We start from the raw sequence: 14,690 nt of genomic DNA, 5'->3' as shown, positions 1-14,690 counted from the left end.
TGTGTGTATGTGTCGTGTGCACATGTGAATACATTTTCTTTAAACATATGGAATTATACTCTACTATTCTTGCAGACTTAAACAATTTTAATAACATTATTTGCACTTAATGAGAATTGTTAGCCTGCTGCTGCTGCTAAGTCGCTTCAGTTGTGTCCTACTCCGTGCGACCCCATAGACGGCAGCCCACCAGGCTCCGCCGTCCCTGGGGTTCTCCAGGCAAGAACACTGGAGTGGGTTGCCATTTCCTTCTCCAGTACATGAAAGTGAAAAGTGAAAGTGAAGTCGCTCAGTCATGTTCGACCCTCGGCGACCCCATGGACTGCAGCCTTCCAGGCTCCTCCATCCATGGGATTTTCCAGGCAAGAGTACTGGAGTGGGATGCCATTGCCTTCTCCGATACAAGAGCTAGATAAATGTCATTAACAGAAGGAGAGTTCTGAGAAAAACCAAGATAAGCATGTCATTGGCTTCCTCTCTGTTATTTGTTAAGCAAATTGAGATCAAATTGATGAAACGCTAGCTTATAACAGAAGTAGGATTTTTTTTGACATATTAACCACCACCACTGGTGTCTCTATGGCTATTCCAGGCTTACAAAATGCCCAGGTTTATACAAAACTTATTAACCATGTCCCATTCCTTCAAGTCCTATTTTCTTGCCATTAAAGAATTTCTGGTATTCTGCTGATAATAAGTAAGCTAATTCCTGTTTCTGTGCTGAAGTTTCAACACTCCTGAGGTGTGGCAATTCAGGTCCTATCTCAGGCTCCAACTTTTGGGAGATTCTTTTATGCAAGATCTATGAAAACTGTGGCGCTAGAATTAGTATTTTAATAATGATTTAGAAGAATAGACTGAAGTTGGAAGATAGTTCAAGGATATTAAAGATGGATAGTATTCAGAAGTCAGACTACTATTAATTATATTTCATAGACAAAGAATTGAATCAGAGTAAGTAGTTGCTGTACTTTTTCTTTAGTCAGAGCTATTGCTACTATATTTTGCATTATTCTTATATTCTTTCAGATGTGAATAATAATGTATCCCAGAAAACCACTATTTAAAAAACCCCTTACTGATACAGTTAAAACTTTAAATAGTTTTCATAATAATTGTAAAACAAAAGTACAGTAGCAGTGCCGTATATATCATTGCATTACCTACTCTTAGACACGTCATAATGTTACATGTCATACATACTGCAGTTGACAATAGGGGCTCCTGTGCTGCTGCTGCTGCTGCTAAGTCGCTTCAGTCGTGTCCGACTCCTAGCGACCCCATGGACTGCAGCCCACCAGGCCCCTCCATCCATGGGGTTTTCCAGGCAAGAGTACTGGAGTGGGTTGCCATTGCCTTCTCCGAGGGTCTCCTGTAATAGGTGCAAATTTCAAAAACAAGGGCTTCCCAGGTGGCTCAATGGTAGAGAATCCACCTCCCAATGCAGGAGACATGGGTTTGATTTCTGGTTCGTGAAGATCTCCTGGAGAAAGAAATGGCAACCCACTCCATTATTATTGTCAGGAAAATCCCATGGACATAGGAGCCTGGTGGGCTACAGCCCATGGGCTCATAAAAAGAGTCAAACACAAGTTAGCAACTAAATGAACAACTGCTGTTCCTTCAAAAGCAGAAGTCCTGAACCTTTGAAGGCAGCATGAGAAGAAGTTTTGTTTGAAACCTCATAGTCTATTTATAGTCTTATTTAGAAAGAGTCAGAATGTTTGCCTTGTTCTACTTATTTCTTTTGCGGGTGAGGGAGGAGGAGGTCAAAAAAGTTTGGTTTCTGCGTCAAAGAGCTTTCCCAGAATGGTGATTTATTTCCATTGTATGTCATCATGGAAGCACAGTGTTCTGGCTTTCATGACAGCTTGATTCAAGGTAATGGATATAATTTGTGTTTTTTGAAAATATGTTCGTTCATTTGGACTTTTGGGGTTTTCCTTGTGTTCTCATATAAGAGGCATTACCACTTTGACTTCAATAAAAAATTATTTAAAAAACACAAATCCGTCTGTCTTTGATCTGGGTCTGGGCCAATTACTAAGGAAACACTTGGCCATAATGGTCTCAAACATTTAAACACCCTGTGAAAGTCAGCGTACTTGAATCATGTTTGGAACTCAGAAAGCCAGAGGTACTTTACCTGCTCATTTCCTTTGAACAAGGATGATCGTTTTATTTCAAAGAAAGTGTTATTCATAAAGGAACTGTCTTAGTCAAGTAAGTTGAAGTTGTTGGAGGCTTATCTTCCTATTTGACAAGCCCCATCAAAATGAGGGTTTGGCGTCTAGGCCGTGCTGTGTGCGCACAGCCTCTGAAGCTGTCGATGCAGTTGAGGGACTGAGCCATCTCCATGTAAGTTAGAAAATGTAACCGAGGACAGAGGCAGGGGTGCTGGCTGTCAGGGGAAAGTCATGTGACAGTTTCCCTCAAAAGAAATTTCACTGGAGCCCAAAGAATACTAGGGTGCTTCTGCCAGCCTTTTAGAGGGCCATGGGCTGCAGATTACTACTGTACTATGAACTTTTATTGTGCAGGCATAAAAGATGGATTGATGCTGTATGACTTAAGGCCAGCTTTCCAGGAATCATTCAATTCTGTTTATCTTTGTTAATCAAGATCTTTATTGTGTTCCTCAAAGGAATTTGGCGGAAATTTGCTTTAACTCATTACTCAGCAAGGAAACATTCTTGGACACTTTATTTATACTTTTTGTATCAAGGCACAGTATTAAGATGACCAAAATAAAATTTTTACCAGTGTTTTATAGTTTTCTATATATAGGTCTTTAGTTTCTTTAGGTAGATATATTCCTAAGTATTTTATTCTTTCTGTTGCAATGGTGAATGGAATTGTTTCCTTAATTTCTCTTTCTATATTCTCATTATTAGTGTATAGGAATGCAAGGGATTTCTGTGTGTTGATTTTATATCCTGCAACTTTACTATAATCATTGATTAGTTCTAGTAATTTTCTGGTAGAGTCTTTAGGGTTTTCTATGTAGAGGATCATGTCATCTGCAAACAGTGAGAGTTTTACTTCTTTTCCAATCTGGATTCCTTTTATTTCTTTTTCTGCTCTGATTGCTGTGGCCAAAACTTCCAAAACTATGTTGAATAGTAGTGGTGAAAGTGGGCACCCTTGTCTTGTTCCTGACTTTAGAGGAAATGCTTTCAATTTTTCACCATTGAGGATCTATAAATTGCTTTGGGTAGTATACTCATTTTCACTATATTGATTCTTCCAATCCATGAACATGGTGTATTTCTCCATCTATTAGTGTCCTCTTTGATTTCTTTCACCAGTGTTTTATAGTTTTCTATATGTAGGTCTTTAGTTTCTTTTGGTAGATATATTCCTAAGTATTTTATTCTTTCTGTTGCAATGGTGAATGGAATTGTTTCCTTAATTTCTCTTTCTAAAAATAAAATTTTTAAATACTGTGTTTGCAGGTCTATTTTCTAAAGATAGCCACTGGATTTTTTTTCCTCCCTTTTAGCCACCTCCTCCTTTAGTGAAAGTGATTGAGGATTTGCCTAAGAAGAAAGGGAATTCTGGTGATCTTAAGGTGAAAGTGACATCAGGAAGAGTACGGCGGCCAGCGAGGTCAAGGGAAAGCAAAATACAGACCAGAATATTGAAACAAGACCTGACTTGTGGTTTTGAAAAGAAAGAGGTAAGACTGTATTAAACTTTTCATTTGTCACGACTCGGCTGTAAACAGGTCTCATGATTCCTAGTCCATTATCGTTCTTCCTTCTCTCAAGAATTAAAAGGAAAATTTTAGAAAAGCAGCAAGTTGTAACTGAAATTATAACATGCTTTTTAAAACTTAATATAAAATTTAAAAGCCTTTTTAATATAAAATTAATGCATACTGTTTTTTTAAGTCAAACAGTATAGAATTTCACTGTCCAATATGGTAGCCACTAGTCACAAGTGGCTGGACTGATGTGAAATGTGGTGTATGTGTGAAGTACACATCAGACACTGAAATTTTATTATGAGCATAAGTAAAATATTTTAAAAATTGAAGTGTAGCTCATTTACAGTTTTATATTAGTACAAAATAGTGATTCAGTATTTTTATAGATTATACTCCATTTAAAGCTATTGTAAAATATTAGCTATATTCTCTGTGCTGTGTATCTTGTTATATATCTATACTATTATATATGTAACAAGCTTATTATATATAGTAGTTTGTACTTAATTTCCTACCCCTAAAGAAGGAAAAGCATCATATTAATTAATAATACTATGCTGATTGTATTTTCAAATGATAATATTTTTATTGCATTGGGTTAGATGATTAAATTTAATTTTTACCTGCTGCTTGTGACTTTTTTAACATGGTTCCTAGAAAAATTAAAACTACATTTGTCTCTTGGATTAACAGTTACCTGTCACTGAAGGCTGTAAAGGGACAAAACCCAAAAGTACACTTTTCTTTCTCCCTGTGCCCTAGCCCACTCTTCATTGCACTCCCCAGAGGTGATCATCGTTAATAATTGTTCATCTCTCAGAAATTTTCTGTGTATAAATATATACATATATATCTATGTCTGTTACCTTTAATTTTTTTTAATAAATGGAGTCACACTATATTACTGTTTTATAACTTGCTCTTATCATTTAACAGATTGACTGTTAGTGCAGGTAGTGCTACAGCAGTTAAAAATATTTGCATAGTATTGCATTGATGGAGATATATTAATTTATCTCACCAGAACTCTGCTCACTGGCATTTAGGTTGTAATATTAGTCTTCTGTTAATACATTCTGTGATGCAGTGGCTATTCTTTGAACATTTGCACAAACATGTCTGTAGAAGAATTTTTAAGTAAGAGTATGTGCATAAAAATTTTCATAGTAGCCAAATTGTTCTTCAGAATTTGTGTGTATGTGATTTATTCAAGAAAAACTTAGAAGCAACCAAAATGTCCGCCTTTAGGTAACTAATCAATATAAATTATGGTAGAGCTTTATAGTAGAAATCTAAGAATATTTAAGAGGAAAGGGAAATGATTGTAGTATGTTAAATATAAAAAGCAGGGGAACCTCCTGCCGGGCTGCCCCCCTCGGCTTCCGCTGGGCGTTATGGACCTGTCTGTACCCGGCTACTCGCCCAGTTTCAAAAGGCCGCCCGAGACACTGCGGCTCCGCCGAATTAAAAAAAAAAAAAAAAAAAATATATATATATATATATATATATATAAATAAAAAGCAAGCTACAAGAACTATATATTTGGTTATCTGTGTGCTTAGTCACTCAGTCATGTCCAACTCTGCGACCCCATGGACTGTAACCTGCCAGGCTCCTCTGTCCATGGGGATTCTCGAGGCCAGAATACTGGAGTGGGTTGCCATGCCCTCCTCCAGGGGAATCTTCCCAATCCAGGGATTGAACCCAGTTCTCCCACATTGCAAGGCAATTCTTTACCATCCGAGCCACTTTTTAAAAGATAGGGGTACTTATGTATTATTTTTAAAACTCTATAGGAAAAAAAAAAAAAAAACTCTATAGGAAAGACTGAGTTACTAATAGAATTACCTATTTCAGTCAGTTTTATTATCTTCTTTATAAGGTGTTTTTTTTTTTTTTTTTCCTGGAATTGAAAGAAAATATCAACAATAGAGAAACTGCTAGCATTTTCAGGAACTTTTAAAACTTTTTATTAACAGTAAATCAGTCAGTCACATACATATAGATGGAGAGCTCAGTACATTTTTACAGACTGAATACACCTGCGCTGTCAGCACCCAGATTGAAAGGGACCTTTCCTAGCAGCCGCGAAGGCCCTGCACTTCTCCCCTCCAGGCACGCCGCCCTTTACCCCAAGGATAACTGTCTCCTGACTTTTAACGCCTTAGATTAGTTCTGCCTCTTTTGTGCTTATGGTCATTGGATCATTTAATTGGTACCCTTTTGTGTCTGGCTTCTTTTTATCTGAAAGATCCATGTGGTCATAAACCATTCTATACCTGTATAGAATTCCCTGGTATGAATAAGCCATGCTTTATCCATTCTGCTGTTGGTAGGCATCTGAGTAGTTTTCTAGGTGTTTTTTTGCTATTAGAAACAGTGTTACTGTGAACATTCTAGTGCATCTTTGGTGAACATAAGGATGTGTCTCTTGTTGGGTATAAACCTAGGGATGGAATTCCTGGCTTATGGGCTCTGCATATGTTCAGCTTTAGTAAATACTGTCAGAGTTTCCCAGGTGGTTGATTTAAACAATCCATATTCTCACCATGAGGTATTTGAGGTTTCTAGTCACTTCATGTTCTTACCAACTGTTGGTGTTTTTCACGTTAATTTTGACAGCCTCTTTTCTGCTATAAGCAGTTTTAAAAAGTGAAGCTTGCATCAAAAGAGGAATGTGTAAAGTGTTGTCTACCAGGGAAATCCAGTAGAAACTCAGTGCTCAGGGTTTTTACTGGAAGCTGGTTATAGGCACCCCCTGTGTGGTACATTGCAAAACTCCACACGAGGACCCGCACAGAAAGCTTAAACCACGCTGTACGGGTTAGGCACAGTGAGCTGCTCCCACTGGCTCTGAGGAGGGTGGAAACTTCCTGAAAACCCAGGTATGTGGACACCAGACAAGGGCCAACCTGTAGGCCTTTTTAAGGGTAGCAGTCTCAGACCTGCCACATGAAATCTCTTCTGGACCTAGTCATATCCACATTAAGAGATAGAGTGTTATCAATAGCTTTGGAGTCCCCTGTGTGCTTGTCCCCAATCACATTTTTCTCCCTGTCCCACAGATGTAACCATTGTCCCCACTTCTGCATTAATTATATCCTTGGTTTTCTTTATAGTTTTATCACTTCTACAATGTAGCCCTAAACAAAATATTGCCTAGTTTAAGTAGCAGGCACAAAGCTAGCTGTGTAAAGAATGGGGAATATTGACCCTATGAGTTGAATGCGCTAGTGAGAAAAGGAGCTGAATGGTATACCTGAGACATAGTCTGGCTTGAGCTTTCTTGAAAGTTTACAGGAGCATTTCCTGGGAAAACGAGTGGGCCTGGTCATGACTGACTTCTGGGAAATAAAAGTGACGCACAATCAGGGCATCTGGCCGCACTCGGTCTGGATTACAGGTGGAAGGCCCACAGAAATGTGTCAGAGAACAGGTGGCTTCTAAAAACCCGTGTGTGTGCGCCAAGTCACTTCAGTCATGTCCGCCTCTGGACTGTAGCCCGCCAGGCTTCTCTGTCCGTGGGATTCTCCAGACAAGAATACTGAAGTGAGTTGCTATCTTCTCCTCCAGGGGATCTTCCTGACCCAGAGACCGAACCCAAGTTTCTTATGTCTCCTGCATTAACAGGCAGGTTCTTTACCACTAGCACCACCTGGGAAACCCTTAGCCAGCTCTAAATGATGGGTCAAAGTAGGTCCTTTCTATGGGTGAAATGCATGTGCTCAGCTAATCATGGCTTCAGGACACAGAAAGGAAGTAGGGACTTCATCCGCTCATGGTTGAGACGAGAGGATGAAACTCAGACCAGTTCATCTGGGCATCTGTCCTTTGTTTAAAGAGGCTTCAATGGCAGCAGGTCTCTTGGTGATGACAGCAGTGAACATGTCTCTTTCATGGATCATGTTGCTCCAGTCTGTGCTACTTGCCCTCGACATCTGGTCCGTGGCTCTCAAATGGGGACTCTTCATTCACTGTTATCTCAGGCTGTCCCTTACCTCCCTCTTACACTGGATTACCTGTTTCTTACGGTAAAAAATGCACTGAACTAAGTCAGAAAATCTGGCTTTGAGTCTTGAACCAACACTTAACAGATCTGTGACCTTGAGCAAGTTGGGGAGCTTCTACTGACCTTTCCATTTCCTCAAAGAAAGGAAGCCAGATGGTCTCTTGTGCTTTGTATGGTTAAGCTTAAACGAGATACACTATACATACGGGTTTATGATTCTTAAATCTACAAAATATTTTCCCATTAAGATAAAAATTGAATTAAAAATAAAAGTGAAAAAAAAGAGAGCAAGAGAAGGAGGAAGATATTAGAATGGATTGTTCATGCTACAGGGATTAACAAATGGCAGCCCATGGACCCAAGCTAAGGGGTCCTTAGCTTGAGTGCTGGGACCCCTGGCTGCTCAAGCTAAGGATGAAGTGGAAGTTTCTCAGTCGTGTCCGACTCTCTGCAACCCCATGGACTACACAGTCTATGAAATTCTCTAGGCTAGAATACTGGAGTGGGTAGCTTTTCCCTTCTCGAGGAGATTCGAGCCCAGGTCTCCCGCATTGCAGACAGATTCTTCACCAGCTGAGCCACAAGCGAAGCCCAAGAATACTGGAGTGGGTAGCCTATCCCTTCTCCAGCAGATCTTCTCAATCTAGGAATCGAACCGGAGTCTCCTGCATTGCAGGTGGATTCTTTACCAGCTGAGCTATCAGGGAAGTCCAGCCAAGAATGATTTTTACATTATTAAATGGTTGCATTTTAAATGATTATATAGGCATCTATATAAGTGTCTGTGTAATATCCTTGATCTTGCCTTTTGACCTGAAACCTAAAATATTTACTCTCTGATTGTTGACAGAAAAAGTTGGTCAGACCCTATAATAGGGTAAATAATAGATCATAAACTTTATGTGCTGTGTATATACACACTCAGGAGAGAGAAAGATTTTGTGTGTATGGAGAGAGTCCCATGATACAAAATATTTTTTACTGTGTATTGATTGTGTTCTGAAGTTAGAAAGCCACAATGGACTTATTGATACTATTTTTTTTCTCTTTATAGAATGAGTTGTCAGATGGATTAAACAAAAAGCGTTTACAAATCTTATTAAAAGGCTATGGTGAATTTCCAACGAAATACAGGTAAAATTTAAATTCTTACATGTTAAATCAGTCTTATCCTTCCAGTTTTTCTTGGTTAAAACTATGTTTTAATTTCAGAATGTTCATTTGGCGCTCACTGCTACAGCTGCCTGAAAATCAAACAGCATTTAGTAACCTTATAGATAAAGGCATTCATGTGGCATTTCTCAACCTTCAGAAGAAATACCCCATCAAAAGCAGGAAGCTACTCAGAGTATTACAGAGGTATGTTCAGTATTTGCAGCGGTGTGTATCTCCCCCAGGGTACTTATTACTTACAAATGGGGAAAACAGTGATTTATAGTAGAGAAACTTAGCAGACACCTTCTTCAGCAAGTAATCAAATTTACAATTACCAGTAATAAAAGCTTCCCTCTGTATCACTGCACAGCACTTTTGTGGTATTCTTGCCAAAGGTTTATATCCTCTGTCTCATTGTGGGAAAACAAGCAAATCCAAGTTTCACCAAATTTATCTTCTGTATCGTTTTTTATAATCTGAATATATTATTTAGTCAAATTTATCAAGCTTTTCTGGTCTTTATTTCCTTATTTTATTCACAGAACCCTCTCTGCATTAGCTCACTGGTCTGCCATTTTTAGTGACACACCATATCTTCCACTTCTGGCATTTCCATTTGTAAAACTGTTCCAGAACAACCAGCTCATCTGTTTTGAAGTTGTTGCTACGCTTATAAGTAAGTGAAAAATGAAACCAAGCGTAGATACTTGTACCTTTTCCTGATATCTTTTCATCTTTGCAATGTTTAATAATTCTAGTGTGAGATAGACCTAGAGCATGGACAGTTTGGACATTAACACAATAATAAACCTTTTTACTTAAATAAAGTTTAGATGGTTGCATTTTAGATGATATTGTTACAGGCTAGATTTCGTTAGTAAGAAGGAAGCAGGTGCTTCACTAACTGAAAGTCAGTTATTGTTCAGAAGAGTACAGTAGGGTTGAGAAGCAGTCAGCACACGATGCCCCATGTGGCAGCTGGTGACCGTTACCCTGTTCTCCTCATCCTTTGGTTGGTACCTTCACTGAGAACTGTGTGTGTACCCGGTACCATTCTCAGTGTTGCCTTTATTAACTCACTCAACTCTTACAGGACTCCTGTGAGGTAGGTGTTGTTCATTATTATCTCCTTTTTGTAGATGAAGAGAGCATGAGCTCCATGATTAGGTTAATGGTAGAATAAGAATTTGAACCCAGGCAGTCAGAACCTATAGCTTGCACTCCCATATGTTTACTGCTTCCCCATTACCTACTAATACACTAAAAAGTGAGTCATTTTTTTTATATAAATAAGATCAGGTCAACTGAATGGTTAATAAACTGGATCCAAGTTAATCCAAGCTTGGTTTAAAATAACCAATTTTATATGTATTTTTGTTGTACAAAGGAGATAAGCACTCAACTATAACAATAAAATTCTGAAAAGTAGAAATTAAAAGATCCCAGCATACATCTTGTGAGTATTTGAGTGTATTTCTCTTGACAGTTTTTCATTTATTATGTTGTATTTGCTTTAATAAATTTTTACCGATCATTGGAGAAAATATAGGAAAATTTACAAAAGAAAAGTTATGAATATTCCTCTTCCTTAGAGAGTCTTGATAATATATTTGTGAATTTCTTATAAGAGCATTTCCCCCAAATCATTAAATATCTTCTAAAATATAATTTTTTGCCTAAATATAGTATTTCCTCTTATAGGTATACCATAAAATGTATCCCCCAACTGTTAGACTTTTAGGGGGGTTATTTTTACAATTATACTACTTCTATTTAATGCATTATATACACTTCTCGTATTTGTGTAAACTTTCTAGACATTTTATCCTGTATTGTAATATTCCATAATGTACATGTTCTAGTTTAATCTTTTATTGTTGGACATTCAGGTTGTTTCTAATGTTTATGTATTAAAAATAACAATTTTGTGACTAGCTTCAAGCTCATAAATTTATACTAATTTCTTTTGGGTGGATCCCCAGGATGGTATTATAAAATATGAATATTCTAATTGATTCTGCAAAGAGGTTGTACTAGTTTGCCCTGAGAATAACACAGAGTTTTAAATGGAAAACAAACAGTAACAAAAGACAGACAATCCAGTTTGAAAATGGACAAGGACTTGAACAGACATTTCTCCATAGAAGATGTACAGTGGCTAGTGAGCCCATGAAAAGATGCTCAGGATCATTAGTCATTAGAAAAATGCAAATCAAAACCACGCAAGACACCACTTCACACCTCCTAGGATGGCTGTAGTCTTGAAAAAGAAAATAACAAGTGTTGGCATGGATATGGAAAAATTGTAACCCTTCATACTTTGCTGATAGAAATGTAAAATGATGCAGTCACTGGAAAACAGTTTGGCGGTTCCTCAGAAAGTTACATATACAATTTCTGTATAACCCCGCAATAGTACTCCTAGGGATATCCCCCCAAGAACTGAAGACAGAGACTCAAATATATACTTGTATATGAATGTTTGGCAGCATTAGTCTTAAATAGCCAAAAGATAGGTACAACCCAAGTGTCTATTAATGGATGAATGGAAAAACCATATGTGTATATATGCAAGCTTCCCTGGTAGCTTAGCTGGTAAAGAATCCTCCTGCAATGCAGGAAACCTGAGTTTGATCCCTGGGTTGGGAAGATTCTCCTGGAGAAGGGAATGGCTACCCACTCCAGTATTCTGGCCTGGAGAATTCAATGGACTGAATAGTCCATGGGGTCTCAAAGACAGCGGGATATTATTAAAAAACAGTGACATTCTGACACATGTTATACAACATGGATGACCTTGAAAGCATGCTTAGTGAAATAAGCTAGACACAGGATAGATATGTGGAATTTCTCAAAAAGGCACAGAAAGTAGATTAGAAGTTACCAGGGGCTGGCGGGGGAGTGGAAATGAGAAGTCAGTACTGAGTAGGTACAGAATTGCTCTTAGGAAAGGATTTTGGAAATAGTGATGGTTGCACAATATTGTGAATAAAATTAACATCACTGAACAGTGTGCTTAAAATAGTTAAAATGGCGAATTATATTTTACCATAAGAAAGATAGATCATATCTAATTTAGGTAGGCATGCACAACTATGTGTTTTTTTTACTTCCAGTAAAATCTTGTTACGTAGCTAACACATGACTATATACTAAGGAAATTGATTTTTCTCTTCTAAACATGAAATCTAAATCTAGGAGATCCACGACAGCATGAGTAGCTAGGGATTTTCATCAAGGGTCTCAAACTAGTTTTATTCAGTAAACTGAGCTTCAACTAAATGTTAGCCCTGTTTGGGGATAAGCCATAGCTTTGGCTTTCAGGTTACGGTCTAGTTGGGGCCAAGAACTTGTGAAGGATATAGTTACTTCTGTGTATAATTTGGAGTATGTTGATAAAGGTCAGTTTTGATCACTCTTTAGGGTTCCTCTTATAACCAGGAGGAAAAGCTTCAGGTTTAGTGAAGGACCTCCATGCAGTGATCATGTCTCTTTTCTGCTCTCGGTCAGTGCTGTCTCTAGGTCTGCTTCTGTGTGGTGGCACCCGGCAGAAGAGAAGAGACAGTCACTATATAAAACAGGATGCCCTCTTGCTTAATTGAAAACAGCCGTCCTATTGATGAAGCTTAGATAGAAGAGGGCTTTGGGTATGTGCGTGGTGTTTTAAAATTCCCGGAACAAGCACTGTCTGGGACACTGTAGGTGTTTACCTAAGGAGCTGTTGCTGAACTGAGGTTTTTCTTTTAAAAGTTAACTTACTAAGAGCAGTAGTTAAAACACAAGAAAAATCCCCCTGCCCCCCAAAAAAGCAGCAGTTAAAGAAGCTGAAATGCTTCTTTTAAAGCTTAGTCTTTGCAAGATTTTATTTATGACTGAATTATTAACTCAAATCTAAGTCCTTAATAAATGAAATAATGGAATTCTAGAATTGGAAGGACCTTATAAACTATTAATCTGGTATTCTGATCAGACATTTCACTTGCTAATTTGAGAAAGATCTTAGCACAACATGAAGCCACAGCTCAGTATTTAAAATAGAAAATCAGAATTTAATAATTACATAGAGCTGAGGTGGTTAGACATAGGTTCACTGAGCAAAAATGATCATCTTACTGAACTTTTTTGGGAAAAGACTGTTTTGGGGGTTGTGCTGGTTATTAAGTGAGAGTGAGTTAAAAAGTCAGCCTTAGAAGCCTCTTCAGCAGAGTCAATTCTGCTTTCTCCTGGCTGACTTTCAGAGGATACTTACTGCTGCTGCTGTCACTGATCGGCTGGTTTTCAAAGTCACGTTTACTGAAATAAGTTGTTGATCAATTAGATTTAAAACCAGACTGTGGTGGTTACCTGTTACCATGGCTACAGAACAGTCTTCTAGAAATGGGACTCTTAATTAGGTATGAATTTTAGTCAGTTTGAGATTGCCATTTAACATTGATCACGTGTATCAAAGGCTTAAATAGGGACCTCTTTTAGGAGGGTCATTTTGTTAACCAGGGGAAATCTAAATACAGGTCGCACGCAAGTGAGCAGGAACCAGAGCCTTGTAGCTACCGTCAAGAATACTTCGGGAAGGTTTGTTTGTTTAATTGACACTTTCTCATCAACTGGCTCTGATGTAGGTGTAAAGTATTGTTCTAGAACTTAGTCGTGTTTTCTTTATTAATGGGCATATGAGGACATAAAAGTGGATACAGTTAAGAACTGCAAAGCCCTGTAATGATACAGAAAGGTAAAGATAAATTTTCAATTTTTTTCTTCATAGTCAATTGGTGTCAACACTGGTTTGAATATTTTCCTAATCCTCCTATCAATATTCTTAGTATGATAGAAAATGTTTTGGCATTTCATGACAAGGAACTCCTGCAACACTTCATAAATCATGATGTAACTTCCCAGGTAAGAAGTGTAAGGTTTTTAGAATAACATAGCTTACTTTGGAAGTTAACATTGGTTCTGGTATAAATAAAACTATTTTCTTGAAAGTCTATAATAAAAAAATACTAGTTATATTTTTAACAATATTCCATTATTTTTCTTCCTTAAACTGCTTTCCTGAAAGTCTATAAAGAAGAACCCAAATTAGGGTAGCTCTTTTCATAATTATGTTCTTAATATAATGATTTTAGTATCTAAACCAAACATGAGCACATTAGCAATGACTGTTATGACTTTTTCCTCAAGAACTATTACATTTTTTTTCTTATTTATTTTAGCTGTATGCATGGCCTCTTCTTGAAACTGTGTTCTCAGAAGTACTGACAAGAGAGGAGTGGCTCAAATTATTCGATAATGTCTTTTCCAACCATCCTTCGTTCCTCCTGATGACTGTTGTGGCCTACAACATCTGTTCTCGGGCACCTTTGCTCAACTGTAAGCGTAAAGATGATTTTGAGGTACATATCCTTGTTAAGTCATAGTTCTCAAGTTTCATTTGTTTCAACTAAAAAAACCCGTTTTATTTATTGAGTGCCAACTGTATGTCAAGTCCTGGTGCCAGATGGTAGGAATATAGTGGAGAACAAGTTATACCATTGCATCCTTGCCCTTTTATAGCTATAGTCAGTTATAGCTTGACTGCTCACCTAAAATCATAGCTTCATGATAATATTGGAGTTGCATGCTTTTTGCCTATTTAAAGGACGTTTAACAGTTGAGTAGTTGTTCATTCTGTGCATGATCTTATCGGTAACCCAACTGGTCTGTGATAATCTGGTTGCTTATTACATATGCAGGATGGTAACTATGAGAATTTTGAGGCTTAGTGGGACAATGACTGAAAGAAAGCACTGGAGGAAGTTTTTAAATGGAGAGGTTCTT

The 14,690-nt window shown here is 37.8% G+C and overlaps 1 protein-coding gene and 1 long non-coding RNA gene across 10 annotated transcripts in view; one reads left to right on the top strand and one right to left on the bottom strand.

Moving 5' to 3' along the window:
* LOC109568534 (uncharacterized) overlaps positions 1-14,690 on the bottom strand; it is a 53,445-nt gene that overhangs the window by 9,917 nt on the left and 28,838 nt on the right. The gene's annotated exons all lie outside the window — the stretch shown is intronic.
* TBC1D31 (TBC1 domain family member 31) overlaps positions 1-14,690 on the top strand; it is a 67,089-nt gene that overhangs the window by 31,037 nt on the left and 21,362 nt on the right. For all 7 annotated transcript variants that reach the window (XM_019973888.2, XM_019973889.2, XM_070802500.1 and 4 more), the window contains 6 exons: positions 3,503-3,679; positions 8,773-8,852; positions 8,931-9,077; positions 9,416-9,549; positions 13,636-13,769; positions 14,087-14,266. In XM_019973888.2, coding sequence (XP_019829447.2) covers positions 3,503-3,679; positions 8,773-8,852; positions 8,931-9,077; positions 9,416-9,549; positions 13,636-13,769; positions 14,087-14,266 — 852 coding nt within the window. The remainder of the gene's footprint in view (positions 1-3,502; positions 3,680-8,772; positions 8,853-8,930; positions 9,078-9,415; positions 9,550-13,635; positions 13,770-14,086; positions 14,267-14,690) is intronic.

Source organism: Bos indicus, chromosome 14, assembly GCF_029378745.1.
Source record: "Bos indicus isolate NIAB-ARS_2022 breed Sahiwal x Tharparkar chromosome 14, NIAB-ARS_B.indTharparkar_mat_pri_1.0, whole genome shotgun sequence".
In the NCBI taxonomy this organism is placed as follows: Eukaryota; Metazoa; Chordata; class Mammalia; order Artiodactyla; family Bovidae; genus Bos; species Bos indicus.
Note: the sequence above shows the minus strand (reverse complement) of the source record. Positions and strands in the feature narration are given on the sequence as shown.